General features: G+C 38.4%; 1 protein-coding gene across 1 annotated transcript in view; it reads left to right on the top strand.

Moving 5' to 3' along the window:
- The window catches only part of map3k5 (mitogen-activated protein kinase kinase kinase 5), a 79,932-nt gene that overhangs the window by 38,117 nt on the left and 19,404 nt on the right, over window positions 1–22,411 (top strand). The window contains exons 7-17 of the mRNA XM_039781353.1: window positions 2,502–2,672; window positions 4,511–4,623; window positions 6,217–6,376; window positions 7,462–7,615; window positions 7,801–7,908; window positions 9,364–9,416; window positions 12,086–12,206; window positions 16,818–16,951; window positions 19,363–19,490; window positions 20,067–20,203; window positions 21,941–22,046. Coding sequence (XP_039637287.1) covers window positions 2,502–2,672; window positions 4,511–4,623; window positions 6,217–6,376; window positions 7,462–7,615; window positions 7,801–7,908; window positions 9,364–9,416; window positions 12,086–12,206; window positions 16,818–16,951; window positions 19,363–19,490; window positions 20,067–20,203; window positions 21,941–22,046 — 1,385 coding nt within the window. The remainder of the gene's footprint in view (window positions 1–2,501; window positions 2,673–4,510; window positions 4,624–6,216; window positions 6,377–7,461; window positions 7,616–7,800; window positions 7,909–9,363; window positions 9,417–12,085; window positions 12,207–16,817; window positions 16,952–19,362; window positions 19,491–20,066; window positions 20,204–21,940; window positions 22,047–22,411) is intronic.

A 22,411-nucleotide genomic window follows, 5' to 3' on the forward strand; every position in this document is an offset into this window, starting at 1 on the left:
TAGGATGCAGTTTTTTGATTACATGTTTATTATATAATTCACAATCCACAGAAATACGTATAATATTTTGTTATGTTTCCTTTCATATTCTGGTACTTACACAATGACAATATGACAATATATTGCTCAAGATTATATTAATTTGTCTTAACGTCTAAACAAGATTTTTTCATACCATTTATACTAAAATAACTACCGTATAGCCTTTTAATATGTCTGCGTGTGTATTGGGTCATTTTGGCAATTACCCAATAATTTTTTGGACATACATTTTTTTTAGGATTTATTCGTTAATGGGATAAACTGTCAGATATTGAACTCACTAAATTAGACAAAAGCAAACATTCCCCTTTGGTTATTGTGTCAGTTTGTCAGTTGATTTTCCAGGAAATGTACTATGTCCTCATTTATATTATTATTGCATTGTAAAAGTATATTCCAGTATTGTAAGCGTTGTCCACCCTGTAGCTTTTCTCCACCTCTGACCCACTTAGATGCCCTAATAATAACCTCCGTTGCCATAGTAAAAACTACTAGCATTATCTAAGATAATTGTATCCATATTGCCCTCTCCTAGTGAACAGTAAAATGTTCCCCAGTAGAAGCTGTCTTTTCCATTAAAAGGGGAAAAAAAAGAAAATGTAATTTCTTTGACATTTGACATTTAACCAGTGAAATAACTTTATACAAAATCACTTATATTATACAGTAGTGATTGCACGTTGTCAGAGGCTGCACAATAGAGTGATAAGGTAGAAAAATCTTTCTATTGCTATTCCTCTTCACTGAGTTCTGACCCAGCAGCGTGCGGCCCTCGCCGAGCCCTGAGATGATCAATATTCGGCCTTAACAAACGCTTGATGATTGGTCTGAAGTAGGGGCTCTGCTTCTAAATGAATCTGCCAGGTTGAAGTGCGTGTGTACTAATTGGCTTCAGCCTCTTGTCTGCAGCAGGGCAGCTTCAGGCATGTGAGCGTTGAACGCTGCTGGGAGCCTGACAGCAGCGAGGGAAGAATCTCCTCCTTCCAAATACCAATCTGCGCTCTAGAGAGGAGAAATGGAGAAAATAGAGCGATGCATTAGGAGGTCTTGTCTCCCTCTGGACCGTCTCCATGGTAATAGCTGTCAGCTCATATGTTTTATTTAACCTTCACGCTCTGGAGAGGAGCCACGCTGTGTTTGTATCACACATTGTGCCTGTGTGAGACTTAACTTCGCAAACACCTCTCATATCTTTCTAAAGTCTGTGTTTTGATACATTCATTAGCAAAGCCTTATCGAAATTTCATCCCTAAAGAACCAAAACGACCCCCGTGGAATCGAGGTTCTGAAGCACTTTGCCGCATAAATTAACATAATAAAGAGGATTAGGACGTAATTATTAAATGCACCTAAGAATATACAGTGCACTATTTACTACGCTGTTTGTACTTAATTTTGTTACGCAAATTGCATTCCTTATGCTATCGTGCAGCACTTTAATGTTTTTGCTTTAGTCTTTGCAACAAGTTTCTTTTTTCTTGTTTCCTCCTGCCGATGGTCGAGTTGCATTGTGGGGAATGTAGACGCCAGGTTTTTTTTAAATCGGTGGAATAAAAAAAGACAAAATCTCTGGTTCCGTTGCTTCGATTTTGCCTTCCTTTTTTTTTTTAAAACTGTCCATCTTGAGTCCAATAATGCAATCTCATTGTTCACTGTTAAATCAGTGGAGTACTCCATTAAGGTGTCCTATCCCCACACTCAGGTAGACCATTCATTGGTGGTTGGTTCACTGTTGTGCTCTCTATTGTTTTATAGCTCCCTTTGTTGTTAAACGGGAGAAGGCATGCCACCTGTTACTCCCTTCATGATTTGTGGAAACTCCTATAGTTGATGTGTGATTATCCAAAAATGCAAAGCAGTGGAAAGGAGTGTTTACATGACGCATGTTTATCTGTTTTAATGGACTGTGAAAGGTTTAAACCAGCCCTTTGAAATTAGTATTTGATTTTCTTTTGGAATTAGCCAGTTCTTATATTTTTATCAGTAAATGCAACCAATGTCACAATTAAGCAATGGACTTCCAAAAGTTTGGGGGACTTTCAGACCTTAAAAAAAGGAGGAAGGCCCAAAATTGATTTTAACAGAGGTCAAGATTTCCTGACACCCAAGCTCAAAAACCTACAATTCCCATAATGCAATGAGTCTCAGTGGCTTGTCAGCTCCCTCCAGAGCACACAACTATTTCCCAGGCTGAGCAGTCCACATGCCTGATGCAGAGTGTGTTAGCATATCAAATCAGTGGAGTTACCCATTAAGATTAAGATGGTCTGCTCTCTAACACTTGATACGCGTTATCAGTCACAAATACCCATGACAGCTTTCCTCTGACACATGCCTGGATAGATATTTGCTCAAAGCTGATTAGTGTTTGCTTCATTGCTACTCGGTCCAGTTAAAATATGACTGAACTCCAATTTACCTCCGTTCTGACTCTGCATGCTGTGTGTTTGTGAGTGTAGGAGGAACCTGCCGGGCGACAGACAGAAGGCTCTGGACATAATGCTGCCCCTGGTGGAGGGCGAGGAGCAGGTAGCCTCGGACATCTACTGCCTGGTGGGACGGATCTATAAGGACATGTTCCTGGAGTCTCACTTCACTGACACACCGAGCAGAGACAGCGGCACACAATGGTGAGAGAGGATGTCAACACTGAGTCACACATAAATATTATTAGAAGAAATGTTTCGAAGGGCAAGATAGATAGATCGATGCCTTTTTATAGGGACTCTCTGGATTGTGACACCCCAGTATTAAGAGTTTACTTTGAATGGTGCCATGAATAATTGAACTAAATAACTGTTATCGTAAAGGTAAAACCCTTTTTTATTTTTTTGTGAGGAGAATTACAAGTCTCATTCAAAGACGGGCCACTCATTACATGACAAATGACAGCTCATTACAGCAGTGACGTGCAAAAGGTCGCACAACTTGTTACACCTTTTAAAGCAAATGTGCAAAAGCATGAGAACAACATGCAGAGGTTCCAGTCCTGTCAGCTAAAAATGAAAAGATTGCAAAACGAAGATTATTTAAGAGTCAAGATGAAAAAGAAAGCAATGATTAAAGTAATATGATACTGTTAATAGCTTGAGATGCAAAATGCATTAGTTCTGCCTTGTGTTAGCAGTACAGGCTGCTGGCGGTAGTTGATTCAAAGATCAATGTAGGTATTACAAGTAGTAGCAGAATTTTAAAGGTATTTTACCAAAGAACCAAAAAGCACATACAATACCTCAACTTTTCTAAATGTACAGTGCCGCATCGCTTCCCTCAACCACTGAATGCGACCGTAGGGTTGTGGGCTTTTCACTTCAACAAAATTAACCTGCTTTCTAGTTTCAAATGTTGTAGCCCGTCTATTTCATGTATGCATTATGTACATACATACATCTTTATAATTAATCAAGAGGAGTATGAAAGAAAATCCTTTTTCCTTTATTTATGTCTGGCCTTTTTAATTCAGAAACCACTCACAGGATAATATGGCTTGTCTTAGAATTCCCCAGCATACATTGCCTCTAAATTGTAAACTTAGATCCAGACCAAAATATACAGTATGGGAGAGGATAGTTATAGTTTACATTAGTCTCATCTTGAATAAATATCAGATTTAAATTTGGCTCATTTTAACTTAGACCGATCTGTGCATCTTTAATTGCATGAATGAGTGTCAAGATAAATTAATTTGAATTTAAAAAAGGGGCTCAGTACTATAAACTGTTCCTATAATTTATTAATTATGAGCATCCATCCCAAAGATATAATCTTACGGATCATCATTGGTGTTGCTGGAAACATGGCAGCCTTTATTTTGGAGTGTGATTTTAAGTTGAGTCCAGAGTTGAACCTTGTTGAGACCTTTTGATGATAAAGGTGGATGTTCACAGCATGAGTGTGCTTCTGGAAAAACCTGCAGGATCTACTTGCATGTGCAGATGCATGTGAACGTTTGTTAAATCCAGGCTGTTCTGATTCAAATCAGGGATTCAAATCAGTGAGTATATGGAGGCTAACAGAAGCTGACGGAAGTTGACTTAATAACAGAGCAATAATAATAACACAAGGCTGCATTTTGACTTCATCTGGAAATTGCTCTTAAGATCTCATATCTTAGTCGATTGAATATGCTGCTTGCGTTATCAAGCTCCCATCTGGCTGTTATTTTCAGTTCCATGTCACAGCTTGGCAGAGGTCCCTAATAACATTCACACCCCTTCCCTCAGCACAACAGATTGCTCATTTAATAAATGAAAATGTCTTGTTTTGCGAGGGTACCCTCAGTTGTGGTCTGCCGTTCTGTGGTCCCAACTCAATATGGCTGTAATTGTTTTTTATAACTTGAAGTGTTTCAGGAAGCCGAAGGAGCCCCATGAAGCCATCCGTTACCTCAGAGGTGCTAGGGATTTGGAATGACGCATTTCGTGGAGGGCAAGTGTTTATTGAAGTCATTACTTTCTTCTCCTCTCAGGTTTAAAAAGGGGTTTGAGTCGGAGCCAACACTACACTCTGGGATCAACTATGCTGTTCTGCTCCTGGCAGCCGGACACCAGTTTGACAGTTCTTTTGAGCTTCGTAAAGTGGGTGAGTGGGCCCTAGATTGGATACGTCTAATTTCTTTGGAACAGTCCTTTAAGATCACCCGTCTCTATCCAGGGCATGTATTAGAAAAAGGTAATGAATTACAAGAAGAAAGTTTGTATTTTATAATGTGAAACCATCTATGTAATTATTTATGGAACTGCGTCTTAACATCTTTCGGCCCATTGTTTTTGGTTTAACGGGTCACAACCATGGGTGTATTCTAAGAGCCCTGTTCATTGCTATGAGAGTCGCTTAGTGGCACATGAAGCCATCATGGAGCCAAAAATTACCCGGCTACTTCCTGTTTAGCGCTCCTCTAACTTGAATGGGGATTAAATGATTTCATCATGCCTCTTTTCTAGACTTTCCAAATGTTATCAGACCGAATGGATCAAATTCAGAAGAGGGAAAAAAAAAAAAAATGAGTCAGTTTGCGGGGGTTGAAAAAAAATCATCCACAGATTTATTGGCTACTCTGTTCAGTTTGCTTCAAAGCTCGGCGCACTCCTTGGGGTCCTGGGCTCAGTCTCACCTCTCTTATCAGCCCAGCGTTAACACCACCGCAGATTCCTATTTTCATATCCGGCAGAAATTTGTTGTGTTTCTGTCTGCCTGATTAATGCAAGTCCAGTATTCACTCTCCCTATAGCTTTGGTTCGGTCTCCAACAACTCAGGAGGGAAATGTCTGGCTCTTAAGTTGCTAATAGCTCCACTATGTTCACTAGCTGTTTGCCGAATGGGTCTGTCTGCTGTTTAGCTTTTTCACTGACAACATCGGTCTCCTGCAGCTGAAAATGACTCTATGAGAGTAAACAGCGAGCTGAGAGAAGCTACAAAGCTCCACAGGTGCCGAGGGGAACTGCAGTTTGGTGATAATGTTCTGAGTGCACCACTACAAGTGAACCCTGTCACATTACACAGAGTCATTTGATGAAAAAATGATTTTAGCTGCTCTAATAAAGAAGAAATTTGGTTATATCTATGGTAGCATTTCCTCCTGTTACGTCCTTGTTCTTTAGCTTCTGCCCTGAAATCTGAGGCTCAGAGGAGCTCAGGAATGTGGGAAACAGAGCAAGCAGTCCTGGGAAATCCGCCTGCAGCCACACCCTCCGTCCCTCTAGAGGCTAGACCCTGTTTTCCCACTACGCGTATCTAGCCTCTCCAAATGACTGGTGACTGCAGCAGGACATGTAGCAGCAAAATTCAAAACAATGCTCACCATTACCTTTTAAATTCTTGCAGAATACAATGACAAATCAAACCTTTGTACTGCAAGTTGTGGCATGTCCAAGAAGAGCAGGGGCGTAGCACCAAATTCTGGGCCCTGTATTCTCTATGGGCCCTTCCCTGCATCCACAGCTATTCATTCTAGCATCATATTGGGCCCTTCTCACATGAGGGCCCTAGGTACTCGGTCAAATTTCCACCCCCAGTCTGACACCCCTGAAGAAGAGTCTAAACATGTTCTGGGGCCTTTTTCTTTGCTCCAGTCTATATTAAAATCTCAGTGTGCAATGACCTCTGTGGATATGCAACATCAAAAATGATCTTCTTATTGTATGAAATACTGTTAACTCTTTCTTGTTTTCCAGGAGTGAAGCTGAGCAGCCTGTTGGGGAAGAAAGGCAGCCTGGACAAGCTGCAGAGCTACTGGGACGTGGGCTTCTTCCTGGGCGCCAGCATCCTGGCCTGCGACAACACCAGGGTCATCCAGGCCTCTGAGAAACTCTTCAAACTCAAAGCCCCCATCTGGTGAGAACACGGCGCTCTCAGATTAGCATGCTGAAAAACACATTTTTAGACCGCATCCATCACCAACGGCGCCGGTGTCATCGTGATCTGAAGTGTAGCTCTGCTTTCCCTTGAAACCACAGTGGCCATCTGTGGCCATTGTGCAAGCATTTGTTGTATTTCGCATGGGGAACAGAAAATATCACGAGGAAACCGACTTTGCTCATTTCAACAGCACCTCTGTCTTCACATGGATTTCGATGAATACATCAGCCTGTTGTCGCGACATTTTGTGAAGAGTTTAACATGGGTTAGGATGCAAATAATTTGCTCTGTGGAAAGATATACATTTCCTTAACAGGAAACAAATCTTGAAACAGGCAATTTGACAAGATCACTACCTTTTTGTGACAGTGACATTTCTTCTTATTTAGCCACGGCACAAAACCTTTTGTGAACTAACAAACAAAAACTTTGACCTAACCTGCGAGTGTGGAGGTATTGGTGTGTATTAATGGCAAAACAGAAAATGAATCCTTTAGAAATGAACACTTTTATATGATGAGCATTTTAAAAATAACTAATACATTCTATTCTCACATAATCCCTTCATAGTGGAGGAACAAACTACCTGCAATACGTAATTTCAGACTTTATATCTATTCCTCAAGATTTTATGAGACTGTATCAGATGTGCAGCATGTGGAGGAGCCCAGTAAACTGTCTGCAGCTCATTTTTTGTGCAGTGCTTAAGACCCTGCTGTTCTTTATTTGCGTTTGCGCTGTTAAAACTCTTTAAGTTTCCATTAATGTCACAAAGAAAAATGAGCCCCAGCACGGAAACACAATAATATTGTTCTGTTTGTTTCTGTGATCCTTCTTGATCTGTGCTCATGGGTTTAAAACAACAATAACACACATGCAAATTATCTGCCAGTAAGTTATTTTGTTTGCAGATGTTTTTCTGATGAGAAATGGGGTTTAATTAAGTTTTGTGTGGGTCTGACATTTGATTACATTTGGTTAAATAAAGATTTGGATTCTGACCCTTTTCAGAGCGCAGTGAATAAAACATATCTTCTTTTACTCTCTTTGGTTGGTCTCAGGTATCTGAGCTCACTAGTGGAGACAATCTTGATCTACCAACAGTTTAAGAAACCTGGCGTGGAGCAGCCGGCCCCCAAACAGGAGCTGGTAGACTTCTGGATGGACTTTCTGGTGGAGGCCACCAAGAAAGACGTCTCCTCTGTCCGATTTCCTGTAAGTGACTTCAGCCAAGGAACCAGTTAACCACAAAACATGCAGCTTCAGGGGCCAATCAGAGGCTGAGATTTATTGGGCAGCTCTCAGGTTTAATATGTTGAAACAGAAGGAAAAGATTGTAAATGCTCAGCAAATTTACAATGGATAAAAGAAGTAATCCGAAACATGTATCTCTTCTCCAGGTGTTGATATTAGAGCCCACGAAAGTATATCAGCCTTCATATTTGTCCATAAACAAAGACGTGGATGACAACACGGTGTCTATCTGGCATGTTGCTTCTGATGACAAGGTAGGTGTCCATCATTTATATCATCCAACAACTCCTTCCCCACCCCCCCCCAATTCTGCTTTTTCTACTGTTTGTTCCTCTAAATTCTCTTCTGTGATTTGCGCTGCAATTGACAAATTGTAGTAAAAATCCATTCCTGAATCTGAGATGAAACCTCAAAAACATTTAGGATCCATCCTCCATCGCATTATCAGTCAAAAATAACCGCAATTAGATATTTTCCTCATATTGTGCCGCCCTATTTTAGATCATCTTGATCCAAACGCAACAATCAAATCAATCAAATCTGTGACTTTTCAGCATTGGGACAAAAAAACAAAAACATTATTCCTTAATCGTCAAATACACAGTACAATGTAGTGAAATTATATTACTGAATTGAACCCATCCTAAGTATTAGGAGCACTGGACAGCTATACATACAGCATCCAGGCAGCAACTAAGCATCAACCATCCTTGCCATTCACAGTAGGTTTAAAGCAGAGCCAAAGTCTGGTCCGTCTCTGTCTTCTGATGGCAGTTGGTAAAAGAACTAAACAAATTACAACTTAATGACTGACACCGAATCAAATCCTGCTTTTTTTCACAGTTCCATCAGCTGCAGAAATCTATTTTTTTTTTTAAGTGAGAAACATTGCAACGTGTATAATTGCATGGTTTGATACGAAATTAGCAACAATATTACACTGTTGGTCGTAGGGAAACATTGTATGCCGAATGGAAAATTTCTGAACTTGTATTTTAAGTGAAGAAGCCATGTAAACTTGCATCCATTATGGCTTGGTGCCCAATATAAAGTATGGGAAGATGCTAGTGTGTTTAGTATTAGCATACATTATTTTGAGAAAGCTAAATCTTAATTAATCTGAAATTATATGCAGATACATTGTGTGTAAATGTACAGGAAATATGATATAAAGGCTATTGGTAAACATAGACTACTGTGCAAGGTGAATAATCATCATAACACATAAATGCTTGTTTCTGATTGGTTGGCATCCATTGCCATACGTAAATCATGTTTTTTTTTTTTTATCACGCTGCTGGTAACCATAGCATCAATAATGATGCTTGACATTATGCGAATGAGTAAACTTATTAATGACTCATCATGTTTGCCAACAGAAAAGGATGATGATTGTCAGATTTCCTGTTTGGTTTTATCTTTGGTTAGATGCTACGCTGCGATAATGGTCTTTAGCTTCCTGTCATGAAGTTCTTTTGTGTGTCGGTCTTATTGATTGTTTTCTCATATTATAGTACATTAATGCTTACAGCAGCATAGAAATAAAAGCTCTTGCTTATCAGAAATTGATCCCAGTAAACCTGCTACACTGACTTAATGTTTTTTATAAAATGCATGTGCTATAACCAACTGCAGTCAGTCTGTGTATTGATTGATTTAACCTCTCCCAGAAGCTGTTATGATGTTATTTGTTCTGATGTATCCTGCAGCACAAGGGGATCCATGAGTGGAACTTCAGCGCCACATCAGTACGAGGTGTCAGGTCAGTGTCTGCGGTCTTAAATGACACACTTATATTACAGCTGAGGGATGTGACAACGACCCCGCATCTGTCTCCAGAGGGTGATTGGTTTGAATTTATCATCAGATGATGGATTGGGGAAAAAAATGGTTTAGCTCCACTACATCTCTAAAAGTTAAAAAGTCTATGCAAGCCTCCAGATGAATGTATGTGTATATATAATTTCTGCCGTAGGGGAGGGATGTCACAAAACCTGTCATGGTCTCGTATGGACTGACCATGTGATGCAATGACCATGACTAGGAGCTATGGTAGAGTGTGTGCAATGGTGGTAGTGCAAAAGTGAACAGTGCAGGGATTGAACAGTGCAATAGCTTATTATTAAATATTAACTGTGACTATGAAAAGACAAGAATGTAAACATAATAGAATTGCATAGACAAACAAGAAAAGAAATAATATACTTCAAGAACAATATATAACAGGGAATAAGTTATAGGAGGTAGATGTTATGACCACAGTTCAGATTGTGTAGGAGGGCTAACATAGCCTATAAGACAGTCGGGTGTACAGCAGACAAAGTGATATAATAATGATTATGATATGATAATAATTATGTATTTATTATATAATAAATATAGGCACTGTTTTCATCTCTCAACAGTCTAAATATTGTGATCATATTAGCGAGTATCAAATGCATGTCAATGTGCAATAATGGCAACTTAACATACTGACAAAACAATGACATGTATTATTTTCCTTTATTTGAACAGATTATCTGTTACAAAACCATCGGATTGCGATTGTTTTGTGGTTCGTATCGTATCATCTACGGGGCCTGACCTCGGTGATTTGATTCTGAAAGCAGTTACGAGCGCACGGAGACACGAAGCGACACGAAGCAGGGTTCAGTTCACAATGTTCTCAGGGTTTAATGAGACACACAAGAATATATACATTTTCTAACACACGCTCCATTCACTTCGATGACGTGAGAGTAGATGGATGAGAAAGGGGCAGCAAAGGAAAGGAGGATTGGTTCAAGTTATCTTCAGGTTCACACAGATAAATCTTCAGGAAGGAAAACAAGTTTAATGACGTATGATACAAATTGATGATACCAATTGAAACAGATGGGAGAGGCTTTGTTCCGAAAGTTTTCACAGAATGGAATGTAAAGTATTTACAACAGTTTAATCAAGATTAAAATATTTTTCTTGGGAGAGACCTGACCAAGAAGTGGACATCTGTGAGGCAGAGCGGTGCTTTAAGCTAAATGCTAACATGGTGATGTTAAGCATGTATAATGTTTACCATGTTTACCATCTTAGTGTCTTAGCATGCTAATTGCTTGATTAGCACTAAACAGAAAATACAGCTGAGGCTGCTGGGAATGTCAGTGGTTTTGCAGGTATTTAGTCACAAACCAAAGCAAGAAATATGACCTGATGGTGGCGCTAGATGAAATGTGAAGGGATTACATTATTGCAATGAATCCTCTGGGAATTTATGAATGTCTGTACAAATTTGTATGGCAATCCATTAAATAGTTATTGAGATATTTTAGTCTGGTAAGTGGTGAACCAACAAGCCGACATTACCACCGTCATCCAGCCACTAGCATGGCTACAAACCAAAATCCTGCCACTTATTCTCCTGCACGTTTCTCTTAAAAATCTCGACCGTAGTAAGACTACCTGTTTGAATAAAGACCTCACTAACATTGTCCCAAAATATGAAATATATACATGTATGAGATATATACCAATATCAAAATATATATAACAGCAAAATATAATAAAAGACAAAGTGTAGCATCATGAGCCAAACAAACATCTGCATTCACTGCTAACTGTAAACATGTAAGGGACTCACATTAGGGCCTAACATGTTGTATGTGCAGAGGTATCTAAGAATTGCAAAAAAGCATTTTATTAATTGCACACAACGTGCAGATTTTAGACACTATCACTTCACCTCTCACAGCTCCAAATGGTACCAGAGTGGAGTGATAATGGAACCATGGCACAGACAGTCTACCATGGACAGTCTTCATGATGTCTTTTCTCTGCGTCTCCTTTTTCCATGGTCCTCAAAGGAATTCAGTGTCAGATCAGTGGAAGGCTGTGCTCGCATGTTGCTAGGGAACCGACTCATTCTCTGTGCCCACTCAGCCTGCAGACAGTCAGCAGGACACAAAAGCAGCTCTGCGAGCAACAATACGACCACAAATATAGTTGCTTCGTTGTCTGGCTTGGCAGTTCTGGCCTTGGCACACGAAGAATTGGACAATCGCTCATCCCAGCGGATAAAAGTTTCCATTAAGTTGTTGAATTGAAGCTCCTTTGTGCAGACGTTCAGCATCATTTGATTTGACAATTTGCAAAACAAGTTTTGTGTTTGTTCCAGATGCATTGTCCAGAAACAAACTCTCATAATGATATTACTGCATACTTACTGTGCATGTCAGTAAGATGCATTGTCATTACATCCTGCAGCATTTGTCACATCTACTGGGGTTTATATTTTGATAGAGTGACCCTCCACATACAATGGCAGTCTTTTATTTCATACCCAGAGATTGATGGCTCATGGCATAAGTCAAGTGAAAGACCTCATTCATTCTCTGAGTCATATCTGTTGTAATGGGATCATCGTCCGACTAACTGTGATCCGTTTCTCCTCAGCATCTCCAAGTTTGATGAGCGCAGTGCCTTCCTCTACGTGCTCCACAATTCAGAGGACTTCCAGATCTATTTCTGTACAGAGATGCACTGTAAAAGGTCTGTTCTCAGTCCCACTCTCTGTGTTTGTTTGACATAATTAAGCTCATAAAGGTTGTGTTGTAAACCGTCAGTAGACTATTAAGTGTTTTAGTATTCTAAATCTTGATTTAATGTGATGATTATGATATAATGACCTCTGCCTGCTACTTTGAAATTCATATTATTGGGTTTTATGAGCCATTAATGGAAAATTAGCTTAAAATCAGAACACAACTGTCAAGTTATTACCTTTGGCGCTAAATCTGAAAAGACGAGGTCTTTAGTGGTGTTGTTAATGGATACACTTTCAACAAGACGTACGAGTCTACAGCCATGCAAGCAGCTCTGTGAGGCTTTACTCAGGCACACTGGTGCTTTATTACAGTTCACAATGCTAACATATAAATCAAATTTTACGGTACCACGTTTTACTGCAGTCTTTATTGTGTTTTCAGTAATGGCTTTATTAATGGTTAAGCTTTATAAATCGGTTATAAGCAATTTATTAGAAACTTTTTGGTGTTTTCAGGTTGTGAAAAATCTCTGTTACTACTCAGCTTCTGTAAAATGGCTGCAGAGGATCAGAACCAAAATACAGCTGTTACCTGTCTGTCATTATAAACTCATGCTGGTTAGTGGTTCAAACCCACAGAACTTTATTCTAAACTCTAGCAGAGAGCCCATTAATCCCATTCAACTAAGATTTTGAGCAATCTCAATAAAGAATACTGTATATATGATGGAGTAAGTATGATTTTCCAGATTTTAAGGTAATTAGGGGGAGGTGAATATTGCATTGTAAGGGGTGAAGTTACAACATTTAAACCCTTTTATAAAGAGTGTCTTATTAAAAAGTGGTACCAATAGTACAGTACAGTACATTACATTTTTTGTCTCCGAAGTAACCAATGGCCTTAAAGGTTTAAAACTTATAAGCTAATGACTGATTTCTTAATGTTAATATTGTGCTGTTTTATGTAGTGTATTTTCTGTTTTGTGGTTGTTGTTAATGTTTTTGGCTACCTGCCCAGGGACAGTAGATGCAAATTAGCTGCCAGCTAACTGCTGTAATTATTTTTAATTGTGTGCTGTCCCTGCAAAAACAAACAATACATCTAAAAAAAAATGTACCATTGAATTTATGTGATCTGTACCCAATATTCAAAAACTGTATTCAAATTGTTCAAATTCACTAAGCTCAATTCAGATCTAAAGAGTCAAGTACACACACACACACACACACACACACACACACAAACACACACCTCACACACACACACACTGTACAACTTGGTAAAAATTTAGAAAAATAGAGTTCAGTGTGTTGCACAAGAGCACAGAATCTCTGGGGATCGAACCACCAACACCACGATTAATGAACAACCTGCTCCAACAACCACTATTACTCACAACAAACCCAGTTATGAGTTTTATTCCCTAAAACCCAGCTGTCATTAAACCAACGTTTGATTTATCTGATATATTTTTGATCATAAATATTTCTGTCAGTCTACAAAGACTGTAAAATCTCTCCCACTGCAGTGAGTTTATCTATACAGTAGTTAAGGCACTCTTGTCAGCTCTGAAAGTAGGTGGGAAGATTCGCACCTCTCCGTCGCCACGAGCACACCTTGTTTCATTTCGACACCGTCGTGTTCCTCGCTAGCTGCTCGGTGAAGTACTGAATGTTCACACTTGTGACTCTCACATCAGACACTCCCGAGCACTAACAGCTCCATTATGTGGAGTGTCAATGAGTCATGCTGTTATGATGCTGCCTTCCCTTAATGCAGAGAAACAAGGAGTGACAGTGTGGAAGATGTTGGTAATATTTATATTTTCACTGTCTCGTGTTCTCGCATACCATTTCTTGGCTGTACTTTTTGCTGCTTTTTTTTTTTTGTGTGTTATGTTTTCTCTCTCCTCCTCTTTTTTTTTTTTTTCTTTGTTCTTTCACTGTATATTTCTATATTGTGTGTATTCTTCTTTTCTCCTGTCTCTTCTGTTTCTGTATTGTTTTTCTTCTCTTTTATATATATGTGTGTGTGTGTGTGTATGTTGTGTGTGTGTGTGTGTGTGTGTGTATGTGTTCTTGTTGTGTACTGTTTTTTCTCTCTCTTGTGTGTGTTGTGTGTGTTGTTGTGTGTGTGTGTGTGTGTGTGTGTGTGTGTGTTGTGTGTGTGTGTATGTGTGTGTGTATGTGTGTGTATGTCTATGTATATGTGTGTCTGTGTGTATGTGTATATATGTATATATATATGTATGTGTATATATATGTATATATGTATATGTGTGTGTGTATGTATATATATGTATGTGTATATATGTATGTGTATATGTGTATATGTGTGTGTGTATATATATATGTGTGTGTATATATATGTGTGTGTATATATATGTGTGTATATATATATATGTGTGTGTGTATATATGTATATATATATATATATATATGTATATATATGTGTGTTTATATGTGTGTGTGTATATGTGTGTGTATATATATGTGTGTTATATATATATATATATATATGTATATATATATATATATATATATATATATATATATATATATGTATATATATATATATATATATATATATATGTATATATATATATATATATATATATATATATATATATGCTGTCACAGTCTCCTTCCTCTGGACCTTTCCAGGCCTCCTCAGCTATGCTGTTGACCAGATCACAGAATCTGCCAAAGAAAAGCCCAAAATATAGATCACACACAACATAGGGCTGGGACGATATGCTTTTGTCTCGAATAGATTCTTTCACGATACATGGGTGCCAATTCAATCTATTGCGGTTTTCATTTATTGCGAGTCTAGAAGTATTGCGACTTGTTAGTAGTGAGTATTGCACTTTACTTTCCTTCTTTAACAGAAACCAAAGTTGAATAATACACTTCTAGAGACAATATATCATGAGACATTTCTAAAAACTAATTGTTTTCTAAAAAAGAATTTACATCACATGTCAGTCAGTCAGTCTGACATTAATTTCATTTGTAAGGAAGTACATAACATGGATTTTTTTTTTTTTTTTTTTTTTGGGGGGGGGGAAAAAAGGGGGAAAAAAAGGGGGGAAAAAAAAAAAAAAAAAATTAAAAAATATATATATATAAATATATATATATATATATATATATATATATATATACACACAGTATATCGAAGGGAAAAGTATCTATTTTTAAAATTTGTCGCTAAAAATATCACAATACAAATGATTTATTTTTTCACCCTTAAAAAACACATAACCTTTCCTAATTCTACAGTAACTCTTTTTCAAAGCATGGGTGCCAAGAAACGATTAACCTGTTTGTTTTTGTACGTTATTTTGTTACATCCTGTTGGGTATCTGTGGTGCACTTTGCATGCTTTTTAAATGTCACAGGAAATAAGATTTGATTGTGATGACAGAAAACCGTTCAGAACAGTTGAATAACTTTGGGCAAGTTCCTTTTTAGTGCCAGTGATTGGACTATTTTTCATGCTTCCATCAAAAGACAAAGAAATGCAACTTTCTAATGCATTGAAATAAGTTAACAATAATGTATTTCCCTCGCGTTTTATAAAATAATGTCTTTATAACAAAATGTTGTGTTAAGCACTCAGGATTTCCATCCTCATTTTTGTAATTCAAGCAGTCACAATTTGCATTATACTAATTGGTTTGCAGCTGCAAACCCAGAGAACATGAACAGCAACCTGCTGAGATGAGTCTGGATTTTGGCTTGTGTGCTACAGAACAGACACCTGCTGCTGCTTCACAGCGAAGCCTCGGGAAAAGAAACCCTAATTACCCGAAAAACTGTGCCGCACCCCTTTTTATTGACTCAGTGGCGTGGCACAGATCAAATGTCGAACAGGTTTCTCTCGAGCTAGCTTTACGTCTGTGTTTGTTGCCAAAATGTACCTCTGCTTTTGCCTTCAGTCTTAACTTACCCTTTGTAACACAACCCGTCCTAAAACCAGGGTCATAGCTCCGTGTAAAGGATTCAGAAAGAAAAGTACATTAGTTTCTTTCTTACTGAGATTTAATCAGGAATCAACGTAACAGGTTTAAAGTAATCGGATTACAAAGAAAAGAACATTTGTTAAAGCGAACTAACTGATCAGTAATCCAATATATTTGTTTGGATTTTTTGTTTTTAAATGGATTTTGTGTTGGCTTTGTCCAACACCAAAAAAAAAAAAAAAGAAAAAAAAAAAACAGGAGCACAATGCAGTAACCGGATTCTGTAACAAGAGAACAATAATCTTGTAAAGAATGGTACAAGTACACAAAAAAACATACAAGGAAGTAGGTTTACTATTTCCATATTTACAGGTTTAGGTAATAAAATAATATAATATAATAACTTTTTATTTAATGTATTTATTTGTAAGATATGTTTAAAAAATTGGAATTTGGATTTGGTCTCTAGTGCTTTTTGTTCCTTCAATAAAAAATACCAAAAAAATGCAGCAACTCAGATTACATTGTTAGATTAGATTAAATTATAGAAGCCAACAAGTAAACATACATTATTTCAATATTTCAGACAATTTGGTTAACATGAATCTGTAATCACATACTATATATCTATACATACTACTACATGAGCGCTGCATGCTTGCTGTCTCTACAGTACGACTATGAGTACGACGAGCACGGAGAGAGGGTGGTTCTGGGAAAAGGCACATTTGGAGTGGTGTACGCCGGCCGAGACCTCAGCAACCAGGTCCGACTGGCCATCAAAGAAATCCCAGAGAGAGACAGCAGGTGAGAATCGGTCCTGGTTTCTTCTCAGGAAAAGGTTGCCATGTTCCCTAATGATGGTTTCACACTGTTGTTGCAACAGAATCGTCATTTTTGTAAGGTATCTGTGAAATTCCAGTGACATAATGTAATCACTCTCATGTACATTATGAATAGTCTTGATGTTACAGGCACAAGCATTTAAAAAAAAATAAAAAATTCCCCTCACTAGCAGTCATTAGTAAGACTTCACTTTACAAGGATATTTGGTATGAATATTCATGCTTCCCTGGGGACAAATTTTAATGTTGAATGACCCTGTAACTCTCTATCTTACACCACAAATCTGTCCAAATTTCACCTCAATTTTAACCCATTGTTTTGGTCTAATAACTAATGGCCAGATTTACTGTACCCTGCAGCAATGGACTGGTGAATAGCGTGAATTGGCGGGAGAAATATGTATTGCGTGGCCCACATACTCGAGTGCATGTAGGTGCGTCCTCGTGCGTGTGCACAGTACAAACCGCTTTTAAAACATTGCTCCACAAAACTCTACAGGGAACCTTCAAAGTAAGTTTCCCACCTTTTGCTATAGTGCCAACATCAGACACAAAATGCCATATTTAATGCATTTAACCCATCCTAATTAGTGAGGATGAGCCAAATGCAGAGGATACATTCGTCATATTTGTAAATGTACTTAAAAGAAAAGAAATATCACCATTATAAGAAGATATTTCCTTATCTAATTGGCAGATTGCCACGCATTTATGTTCAGACGATGATAGTCTTATTTGAGTTGAAGCCGGACATACTCATCAGGACATACTTGCAAATCTTGTCTTTATTATCCAGCACAAAGATTAAAATTACAGCCTAAATGTAAATACGTGGCTGAGCTGTTAATGCCTCCTCTTGTTCAGCACTGCTGTCGAGCATCATTAAGAGAAGTGCCGCTTTCCTCCGACTGAGAGCGTGAAGCTCAAATCAGCAGTGTCCCTGGTGGTTTCTGGTTTTCAGTGTTCTGGAAACCACTTGAGTGACTGGTTAGTGGGGGAGCTGTGAAGGCGAACTCCCACCCTCTGCCTTAAATTCCCACAAGCGTCTTTGCTTAAAACGCCTGTCTACTCATAGTTCTACAGTATACCCACTCATCTCAAATGGCAAGACTGTCTCACAGACTAGATGATTTCACTGCCACACTTTGTTACGCTTATCACATCAGCAAGTCAGCAGGGTGACTTTTTTGGGGGGGTAAATAATTCAGACGTGGATTGAAAACTCAAGACAGGCAGAACGAGAGAGAGAGGGTGTGTGGTTCATGCAGAGAGCCGAGTGAAAATAAACTGCTGGTAACCATGTTTTCAGATCACAGAGATACATTTTGTTCTGAGCTGATCTCAAGTTTCAGCCTCACTGTTTATCCTTTAGGCTTTCAGCATGTCATCTACTCTATATCGATCTGTCATTCACTTTAAGGAAAATACACAGTGACAATGGCACCCCCATGAGCATTCTTTCTCTACTGAATAACTTCATCAATCAATGTATTGTCAGGTTAACATAGTTAAGTCTATTTATTTTTTAATGTAGTTATATCCAGGTTATTGCTGAAAGAAATTAGTCAATCAACAGAAACATTAACCTGTTTGATTTTAACATGATTGGTCATTTTATAAGCACAAATAAAAGTAAATCACTTGTCCTACCTCCTTAATGTGATTATTTTCTGGTTTTCTTAGACTTCTATAGTGAACCGAATATCTTTCGGTTTCTGACTGTTGCTTGGACAAAAAGACATTTGAAGACGTCACCATGGGCTCCCAGAACTAGTGACGGGTGATTTTTAAAGACCAAATGGATAATCATTTAATCATGAAAATATTCTATGTATTGATTGATAATAAACAAAAAAAAGAAAAATGAGTTGCTAATAAAAAAATCTAGACTTTATTTCTGTAGGATTTGGTTGTTTTAGTCATTATAACTTATTGCTTAATTTGAGCTTTGCTGTAATAGTTAGGAGTTTTTGTAATATAAGGAAAGTCATGCAATTTCTTGTTTCAGTGCTTTTTATTTTTGAAGGACTGATGAGGTACAGTAAGTTCACTATACTGCGAGTGGGTTCAATTGTTGAATCAGGAAATTTTAGAATGACATTTTTCATTCTTTCATTCAATCATTTTGACTGACTCAGCAGGAAACCTCCAAGATCTCACCAAATAGGAAATAAAGAACTGTAAAGATCTGTATCTGTAGACACGATAAATGGAGAAAATGAGCGAATACTGTTTATTTTTTGAGTGTTCACTAAGTTCTCCAGTATTTAACCTTCTTTGTTCTATCAGCATGATATCCGGCATTGGTACTTTTCCAACCACATCTACGTACACAACTGTAACATAGTGTTTTTCTTTTCTTTTTTAATACAGGTACTCTCAGCCACTCCACGAGGAGATCGCTCTTCACAAGCACTTAAAGCACAAGAACATCGTCCAGTACCTCGGCTCAATCAGCGAGAACGGCTTCATAAAGATCTTCATGGAGCAGGTGCCTGGAGGTGAGACAGGCTGTTGATGTTCTTATGAAGTGGAAATGAAAGATGGAATAGATTCAAGTGAGGGATACAAACAACTTGAAGTGTCAGAGAAAATAAGTGAGAGCACAGAATTAAATGAAAGGACAGGATGCTCACCAGGCGGCATATTCCGACTCTCAAGCATCTGTCTTAGAGAAATTCTTCAAGTGGCTGTTATTGCTTATCTGTGTGTGTTTTTCCTTCATCCTTTATCCTTTACTGAAGATAAGAAAAGAAAACATTTGCACTGAACTAAATTGCCTTGGAGTGGATTTTTACAGTTCCAAAAAGGTCAAGCAATAACCATAAAGTTACTTCAAACATCTTATGAAACACATTTAATCCAAAAGAACAATATTTACACACTCCCACTTCACCCAAACTGTTTCTGAAATAAATGCACAGAAAATAGTTTTCACATGATTTATCAGAAGTTTCGACATAGATAAAAAATAAATAAAAAACGCCACAGACTCCGTGACACTCAGAACTGCTCTGCTGATCTCAGGTCAGAGTAAGTGTATTGATCGTTGTTGTACTTTGTCCCGTGGCGTCCAGGGAGTCTGTCTGCACTGCTGAGGTCCAAGTGGGGCCCTCTGAAAAACAACGAGTCCACCATCGGCTTCTACACGCGGCAGATCCTGGAGGGACTCAAATACCTGCACGACAACCAGATAGCACACAGAGACATCAAGGTGACCAAACACAAGTTATTGTACAATTCCTATGTTGTACCATCATAGGCTTCTTACAGGTTCAATTCCAGAAAGGCATCATTTAGACAATTTAGAAAAATACTTTTATAATGTGTTTTAAATTCTACGAACCAGGCTGCGTAAGACCTGGGTAGTTGGCATGAGCAGTTAAGGCTACAGTGGCTGAACAGACATGGAAAAAAAAGTGCACCACCTGCAGAAATCTAGACTTTGTCAACAGGAAATCCAGGGGTAAAGATGTCAGCACTGGCCAGAGGCCACACTGTTTGATTGACAGGTTTTTGCACTGCAAAAACATCATGAGAAGTTAACAAAAACTGAAGAAAAACAAAAGATGAACAGACTGCTCGCAACTATGACAGACTACAGGTTTGTAAGACAAATACATTGTATGTTTCATTACAAGTAAACTATATCTGCTTTAATTTAAAATGTGTAAGCAAAAGGAAACGTGTACATAGGAGTAAAATAATTACAAGAAAATGCAAAAACAAAAGACCAAAAAAGAAAAATGATAAAGCCGACAGACACAAAAACACAGACATGCACAGACAGCCACACAATAAATAATGTAACTAATATGGAGTAACAAACGATAGAAAATGTATAAAGATTAAAGATTTTAAGGTTTGATACAATACAATATACTTTATTGTCCCCTTAGGTAAATTAGTTTTGGACTCAAAAGCTGCACACATAATATAACATAAATGCCATGACAGTTATGAACAAACAACACAGCACCAACTGCACCAGTCACAACAATAAATTGCAAATAAAGTATTGCACACATCCCGTGGTAAAAACATATTGCACCTGTCATGACCTGGCTCAAAGGTATGACAAAAGGTGGAGAACACACTCAATTAAATCAAATGTATTTAAATAAACAAAGGTAAACGTGCAATCAGTTTATCAGTAATGTGTGTAGTGTATGGATGTGTGTAGGTGTATCAATGTTGGAACGCAAAAGTCACTAAACCCAAAATCCAAACAAACCAAGCAGCCTTGAGGAGGGAGAGAGGAAGTGGGACTGCCCAGGCACTCCTATTTATGGACATGTGAGCAATCGGTTCCTCCAGGTGTCAGTCATCAGTCCTTATTAGCCAATCCCCAGATCCCACATCCAAAGGGACTTAATAGGTCTTAAGGCCTAGGAGCCGTCACAGATCTAACGCATATTTACATCACCGCAAAGTAAAACACCCTGAAACCATTGCACAAGTAAGAGTTAGAGTGAGATAAAAGCTTCACTGTTTGTTTGCACTCTGAAAACGCTTTTCTCGTGACTCTCTGTGAACAGTAAATTTGATTTGGTGTGCATGCATTCCAAGAGCGTCCCAGCTGCTCTGAGCATTTTAGCATTTTCTTTCTAGCTCTTTGTCTACAACAGTAATACTAACTTCCAAGTTTCTTATGTAAAAACCCCTCCCTGATTTATCCCAGTTATAACAAACCAACGATGATAACACTTCCATCACAGACAGTCATTAAGGTCTGCAGCCTCTTCCTCTTGCGCCCTCCTGATTCAACAACACGGCCATATAAGCGTCATTAGCGGCCCATAAATGTTAATCACCTTGTTTTGACTGGGATGTCGCGCAGTGTGTCACTTTCGAGTATTTGCCTGCACCTCACATTATCTCAATACAATCATGGAATTTCAGCGAGGGGATTCGGTGGAACCGTTCTCATGGATGTCTTTTCAATCCGCAGGGCGATAATGTTCTTATCAACACCTACAGCGGCGTCCTGAAGATATCAGATTTTGGCACATCAAAGAGGTTGGCTGGGATCAACCCTTGCACGGAGACTTTCACAGGTAGGTTTGCTCTGACCCACTGACTGACAGGCTCAATTACTTCTTGTTCACGCAAACCCTCAAAAATGTTTGAAAAGTCCAATTTTAGTGAAACAACAAGAGACCAAACTTTGCTCAGTAGTGGCCAAAATTAAAGCTGAGCAGTGATGTAACCCTGTACAGATAACACTTGTTTTTCAGACCATTAATCCAGTAAGTGATATTACTGAGAATACCTGGCTGTTTCTGCATCTGGCAGCTGATTGGAACAGACAGGGAGTTACCCTGAATGGTGGAGCTCTTTCAGGAAACTGGGCTACTCCTTTTTATAGCCCACACCGGCTATAAATGCGTCCCTGCCCTGTTTTTAGCTGAGCGTGTACAGA

This window comes from Perca fluviatilis, chromosome 18 (assembly GCF_010015445.1).
Source record: "Perca fluviatilis chromosome 18, GENO_Pfluv_1.0, whole genome shotgun sequence".
NCBI lineage: Eukaryota > Metazoa > Chordata > Actinopteri > Perciformes > Percidae > Perca > Perca fluviatilis.